At 54.4% G+C, this 6,752-nt stretch overlaps 1 protein-coding gene across 2 annotated transcripts; it reads right to left on the bottom strand.

Annotated features, from left to right (window-relative positions):
• Window positions 1-1,949: 1,949 nt before the first annotated feature.
• Window positions 1,950-5,764, bottom strand: PRSS2 (serine protease 2). Of its 2 annotated transcripts, none has more exons than XM_015084725.3 (5): window positions 5,608-5,764; window positions 4,230-4,389; window positions 2,939-3,192; window positions 2,440-2,576; window positions 1,950-2,153 (listed from the first exon to the last, which is right to left on the bottom strand). In XM_015084725.3, the coding sequence occupies exons 1-5, from the start codon at window positions 5,645-5,647 to the stop codon at window positions 2,001-2,003; spliced, it is 744 nt and encodes a 247-aa protein (XP_014940211.1). In that variant the 5' UTR covers window positions 5,648-5,764; the 3' UTR covers window positions 1,950-2,000. The 2 variants fall into 2 exon arrangements, with proteins under 2 accessions (XP_014940211.1, XP_026931442.1); XM_027075641.2 differs by lacking the exon at window positions 5,608-5,764 and adding an exon at window positions 4,666-4,744.
• Window positions 5,765-6,752: the final 988 nt, after the last annotated feature.

Genomic DNA, 6,752 nt, shown 5'->3' on the forward strand with positions numbered 1-6,752 from the left:
TCCACCCCTCAAGGAAGCCCGCCTCCTGGAGCCAGACTGCCCGGACTCCCACCCACCCCAGGCCCTCTTATGTCTGTGAGGCCCTGGGCCGGTTACCAAGCCCCTTTAACAATAATACCACCTACCTTATGGAGTTCTTGAGAGATCTGAATCAGATAATACACATAAAGCTTCATTATGGTGGCTGAATATAGTCAGCAAACACGTTAGGGACTATTGCTTTCACGGAGAGCACTGGCCTAGGGATACCTTTGCTGCATTGGTTCTCACGCTTTAGCGTGCGTCACAAGGACTTGGAAGTCTTGTAAAAATGCAAGAGGCCAAGCTCCATCGCAGAGTTTCTGACTCAGGAGATGGGGGAGGGGCGCCAGAATTTGTATGTCTCCTAAATCCCCAGGGGATGCTGGTGCCGCCGGTCCCCGGTCTGCACTTGGAGAAGGCGCTTTCTTTCTTCTGTACATTTCCCTCCAGTCCTAGCTCATACTTGAGTCATTCAACCACTGGGTGCCTATTCTATTGTAGATGTTGTGTAATCACTAAATGTGCCAGGATGAGTAAGACAAGATTACTTGCCTAAGGAGCTCACAGTTGAAGGCCAAGTAGATACAACCACAATTGCTAGGCAGCAGGAGCAGGACTGACCGCTGTAAGCATGTGGCAGGAGGAGGAGGAGGACCCCTCCCTCAGACTATAGGGCCAACGGGGCCGACACAGGGCTGGGGGAGGAAGATCCCGGAGCAGGAGGCGTCAGAAATGACTTTCCTAAAGAAGGCGAAGGGGCAGGTGGGAAGGCATCAAGCCAGCTGGACCAGTAACACGCAGAGCTAGAGGTGAGAGGTCCGTGGCGTGTCGGAGGAGCCACCAGGATCTCTGAGCACAGGAGCAGAGACAGAGAGGAGAGGAGAGGAGTGGAGAGAGACCGAGGAAGGAAATACAGGCGGGGCAGAGAAGGAAGACCCTCCCATCTGCAGGGTAAAGAGCTCAGGGTGTATTTTAGAAGTTGTGGGAGGTCGGGAGCCAATGTCACATGTAGGACCTCTGTGACTGCAGTGCTGGGAGATGGTCAGGGACCAGAGCCCCTGTGAAGCACAGGGAGGCAGAGAATGGCCCGCAAGTCTGTGAAAGATCAGAGCCCACGGCCAGGTAGTGTCTCAGACCCCAGCAGCAGCAGGAGAGACAGTGAGGTGGGTAGAGAGAGCACAGGCTTCGGGGCCAGGCTAACGAGGAGCCCAAGTCCAGATTTACTATCTGCTGGAGGAGGGGCCTGATAAGCCAACAACCTTCTCTGAGCCTTTGCTTTCTTGTCTGTACCACTGGAATAGTAACCACTTCAGAGTCAAGAAGGGACCAGATATAAAAATGTCTGTAACGTGCCCAGTGTGGTAGACACGTGTGGGTCTCATTACATGGGATGAGTAAGAGGCAGATTTCTGCAGAGTGTGGGGGCTGTTGTCTCCCTTAGACACAGGAGCACATTGTGGGGGGAGGGTCCAGTGTGGCCTTCTGCTGCCGGGAGGCAGTACGACCTGGGCTAGAAAGAGTATGTGTACAGGGGGCTCAGCAGAGGCCAAGGTGATTGGCGCAAGGGTCTCCGAGGTGATTAGCTCTGGGTCCCAGTGAAAGGAGGTAGTGAGACCCTGCAAACTAGGACCTGTGTGGCCCCACACGAGCCCTGCAGTCCAGACCCGGGGGAGTCCCAAGATCAAGGAACCTCTTTAGCACAGCCTTCTGCAAGGTATTGTTCTCTAGTAAATAGCCCCCCATTGCCCCCTACTTGTAGGTTTTTAGATTCCTTCTCTTCACATGCTGCTAAACCAGTATTCCATGGAACATATCTCAGGAGCTGGGGCATTCTGTTCGTCTCTAAGGGGTAGAGCCCTGTCTGGCCTCAGATGGGAGGATGTCCACAGAGCGAGGGGGCAGGAGGGGGCAGGTGCAGACACAGGCAGTTGTGAGAGGCTCACTTTATTAGGATATGGATGGCAGGGGGCCTGGGGGCTTTAGCTGTTGGCAGCTATCATCTCCTTAATCCAGTCTGTAAAGTTGCACACCTTGGTGTAGACGCCAGGCTTGTTCTTCTGGGCACAGCCATAGCCCCAGGAGACGATGCCCTGGAGCTCTCCTCCGCAGACCACAGGGCCACCAGAGTCACCCTGGGGAGGAGGCAGACGGGACAAGGGTTAGAAAGGAAAAAAGGGTAAATAGAGCCACACACAGTCTGAACCTTAAAAGACTGCGTTCTGGCCAGATCTGTGGTTCTGCACCCCTCCCATGGTGGCCTGTTCTCTGTTCTCACTCGAAGATGACTGTCACACAGACAAGCCTTCCTCGCTTCTTTATGAGTCCACTGCACGGAGCCCTCCTCCACCAACCCCACAGCTCTGGCTGGGTGTTCCTGCTGCTGGGCAAGGGTCTCAGCGTGGGAAGGGGTCGAGTCACCTGGCAGGAGTCCTTGCCTCCCTCGAGGAAGCCAGCGCAAACCATGTTCTCCGTGATCTGCCCGGGGTAGGCGGCTTTACACTGGTCCTGGCTCAGCAGCGGGGCGTCCAGGCACTGTAGCAGCTCGGGGTAGTTGGCTTTGAGGAGCAGGAAGAGATCAAGGAAAGGAAAAACGGGAGTCAGGCCAGGAGAGGGGACAGCCATCCAGTGCTGAACATGGACGGCGGCCAGGGGAGGACTCCAGGCACGTAAGCCCCAGTGAGGGACAATGGGGTTCGGTTCCCAGAATGATCGCTGCTGACCCCCTCCCTGGATATGACAGTAGAAAGGGCTATATTTGTCCTATATTTCGATTCTAGGGAGTCAACTCCTTAAAGCTTTGCCTCTTTCTAGCACCCAGCCCCGAGCTCGGAGTGTAGAGGGGTTCAAGCTCAGGGGCATGCTTGGTTCTGGGAGATGCGGGGAAGTCAGAGGGTGAAGCAGTGGGGGTCCCACTCACTGCCAGAGCTCAGGGTGTTGCCCCAGCCGGAGATGAGGCACTGGGTGCCGGCGGGGGCACAGGCGGAGGGCAGCGATATGGTGGACACCCGGGCAGTGAGGGCTGCAGGTGAGGAGAGCTTGATAAGCATGATGTCATAGTCCAGGGTCCAGCTGTTAAATCTGGGGTGGCGGATGACCTTGGCCGAGTTGATGAACTGCTCATCCCCCTCCAGGACTTCGATGTTGTGCTCTCCGAGCCTCACTTGGATGCGACTGTTGGGAAGAGAAGTGTGGGGAAACCCTCTTGTCCATATGCCCACTTTTCCCCAGGGTTCTCCAGGTTCCTGCTCATGGGTAGGACTGTAGCAATATCACCAGGCAGGAGAGGGGTGGTGGGTCAGTGCAGGTGTGAGACCAAGAACTTTCTGCTTGAGAGGTGGGTGGTCATGGAGCAGGGATGAGGTGAAGGGACCCAGTGGGGACTGCTCCTCAGCCTGCTTTCCCCAACAAACCCCCATGCACCTGGCACCACAGGCACAAATGACCTGCTAGAAGCTTCCCATGCATCCCTCAGCCTCTGTCATTTCGCTACCTACATGCAGCGACCTTATTCCCTCCCTTCTCAGTCTGGTAAGTGCCATCATCCTGTATGAGCTCACCCAGTGGTTCTCAAACTGTTGCCCTGGGACCTGCAGCCTCAGCATCACCTGGAAACTTACTAGAAGTACAGAGGGTTGGTCCCCACCCCCGCCCCCACCCCCGGATCTGCTGAATCAGAAGCTCTGGTGTGGGACCCAGTGGTCCATGGTTTAGCAAGCCTTTCAGGTGATTCTGATGGAGAACCCTTGGTCCAGGCAATGATCCTCAGCTCTGCCACAGGGTAGAGTCACCAGAGGTGGAGAGCATTAAAAACTCACCAGTGTTCAAACCCCTCTTCCTGAAAATTCTGAGTTAAGTGCCCTGGGATGGGACCCAGGCGTCACTATTTTTTGAACAGATCTTAGATGGTTTCAATGGGTAGTCAACTGGCAGAGGAGACTCATGCAAGGTCCTTGCTGCTTTCCCATTGGACCTCACCACCCCCAAAAGAGTCCCTCCCTACTTTTCTGACCCATAGCCTTTGCTGTGTCATCCATTTGTTTTGGATGGGAGAGGCTTTCTATCCAGTGCCCCTCTTTGCCCCCTCACTTCTGTGAGTGGGTGGCTGGTGACAACCTTGCCTCTCCATTCACCCATCTTCTCCAACCTCCGCACTCCCGGGCTGACCCAGCACCCGAGAGGGCTCTGGGTGTGGGGGACCCAGCACTCACGACTTGTAGCAGTGAGCCGCAGACACCACCCACTGGTCACTGATGAGGGAGCCGCCGCAGAAGTGGTAGCCCGAGTTCAGGGACACCTGGTAGGGGATGGAGTTCTCCTCACAGGTAAAGCCCCCAACGATCTTGTCATCGTCGTCAGTGGGGAAAGCAACTTGAACGGAGAAAGGAAGGGAGAAGCCAATTCAGCGGATGTGGGCAGGGGGAGCCTGGAGCCCTGTGGTTGGATCATGCTAATCAGGAGTCCTCAACAGGCGCAGAGATGACAGACTGGCAGGAAGGGGGCGTTACATCCCCAGTAGGTGCCCGAGCGCATAGCTCTTTCCTGAGCCTCTCCGTGTGTCTGCAGGGCACATAGCCTGGTGCCTGCTGGGGCTCAGGCCCAGACCTCTGCCAGGGGCGCCGGGCAAGAACACAGGACATGCCTCACACTGCACTCGGTGTGACACAGGTCTGAATGTGGTTTTCTCATCCACTGAATGCTTCTCATCCATCATTGCTCTACTCCTCACGGCTGTTTGAGCCCCAGATTGTCAGGATGGATTGGCCTAGAGAGGAAAATCTGGCTAAGTAGCCCTGGCTGTACCCAGCTTTTCCCATAGCTAAAAATCTACAGGAGCCCCCAGGCCCTTTGGGCAGGACAAAGGCAGACCAACTGTTATTACCTAATAGAACAGTGATTCCCAACCTTGGCTACACACTTGGGAATCCTAAAGTCTTTTAGAAATTAAAAAATTCAATACACAGGGGCTACTGGCTTGATCTCGGCTCAGGTCATGATCTCACAGTTGTGGGATCGAGCCCGCAGAGGGCTCTGTGCTCACAGCGCAGAGCCTGCTTGGGGTTCTCTCTCTCCCTCTGTCTCTGCCCCTTCCCTGCTCACTCTTGCTCTCTTGCTCGCTCTCAAAGATGAATAAATAAACTTAAAAAAAATAAAAAAATAAAAAAAATTCAATGCACAGGCCACACACCAGGCCAACTAAACCCGAATTTCTAAGGATAGGAGTCTGGCATGAGTATTCTTTCAACTTCTCTAGGCATACCTGAGGTTGAGGACAGCTATAGGGGAGCTATCCCAGAGTTGCCAGAATTAAGCCTCAAGACCCCTGGTTCATTTCATGGATGACTGGCACCTGGTCTCCCTTTCCAGCCCCTCCCAACAAAGTCCTAAATGGGTCGATGATGGGGTTGGGAGTGAGGCCAGCACAAGGTGGGAGAGTCTTACAGAGAGCCCAAGAATGAGGAGGAGGGCTCCCTGGCAGGGGAGAGAGACTATCAGAACCCAGGTGAACACAGAAGAGCGGCAAAGGTAGAGCAGGTGTCTCTGCCAGGAGAGGGGCGAGTGGGGCCCGAAGCCACGTGTGGGACTCACCAGCAGCTCCCACGAAAGCAAGGATCAGGAGTGGAGTCATGGCGGCAGAAGTAGACCTGAGTGAGTAGTGGGGACGCTTTTATACCTCCCCAAATGAGGGCGAGGGCTGTGTGTGAGGGTGGAGGGTCACCGCTCCTCCCGGGACAAACACACCTGTAACTTTCCCTTCCCGGGGCCTTGCCTCAGCTCTGTGTTTGGCCATCTGTGGATTCGTGACCCGCTGGTGATAAGAAAGCTTACCTTGTGAGGGCAGAGAGGAAGAGCAGCTGACTCCTGGGAGGGTTCTGGGGTGAGGGGAAGAAGCCAAACCCCCATATGTCACAGCTGGACCTTCTTAAGCTGAGATGAGGGGAGGAGGAAGAATGGCCTGGGCCCTCTGACCTCATGGAGATTTATTGAACTCTAAGCAAGAGCTGGTATTGGAAGCAAACTTGGCTGCTGGTAACCTGAAGCCCCCACAAGGGGAGAGAAGTCTTGTCTAAGTTTTGTATCTGTAAGCACGAACACCCTTCTCCCAAGTCTAAACCACTGGGTAGGAAGGCCACACTCAAGGGAACCAGCATCCCAATGTCAAGAGCTGATGAGGAGAGGCAGAGTTTCTTGGGAATCTGGGCTTTCAGCTGGCTTTCCTTCCTACCTAGGCTTGTGGACAGGAGCGTTTGGAGGGAGAAATGAAGTAGGCATTTGCCTGATGTATTTGGAGGACAGAAGGTCAACACCATATCCCTCCTCGTCATCCCTATCACGATGCCGATCTTTCTCATCACTCACACTGTCTTGGGTTTTCTCTCAGCAACCTCTTGGTTGCCCTGGGAAGCTGCTCCCGTGTGATGAAAACTTCCCCCACCTGCTGGGGGCTGGCAGCCTGAGGTCCAATTGTGTGCTCCAGATCAGATACTAAAAAGGGTTTGAAAGTGGTAAACGTGGGTTCTGATCAGAGAACCAGCAGTAGGTAGAGAGATTAGCACATAGTGAAGGGGTCGAGTATTTGATCATTGGGAACAACAAAGGAATGGGGGAATTCTGGAATTTTCTATTTTAGATGCAGTGGGACTATTGTACTGGCCTCAGCCCAGAGTTCATTTTCCCAGGAATGACTTCAGTTTGGGACCTGCCACCACCCACCAAGACACAACCTCATAACC

The sequence above is a fragment of the Acinonyx jubatus genome, chromosome A2 (genome assembly GCF_027475565.1).
Source record: "Acinonyx jubatus isolate Ajub_Pintada_27869175 chromosome A2, VMU_Ajub_asm_v1.0, whole genome shotgun sequence".
Taxonomy (NCBI): Eukaryota; Metazoa; Chordata; class Mammalia; order Carnivora; family Felidae; genus Acinonyx; species Acinonyx jubatus.

What these genes read in the sequence shown, in the direction of transcription:
- PRSS2 (XM_027075641.2), bottom strand. Translation starts at nt 4,732, where the DNA reads ATGATGGATGAGAAGCATTCAGTGGATGAGAAAACCACATTCAGACCT. An exon ending in CAACACCCTGAGCTCTGGCA is followed by an intron (nt 2,577 to 2,938) that starts GTGAGTGGGACC and finishes TGCTCCTCAAAG; the next exon opens with CCAACTACCCCGAGCTGCTA. An exon ending in GAGGCAAGGACTCCTGCCAG is followed by an intron (nt 2,154 to 2,439) that starts GTGACTCGACCC and finishes CCTCCTCCCCAG; the next exon opens with GGTGACTCTGGTGGCCCTGT.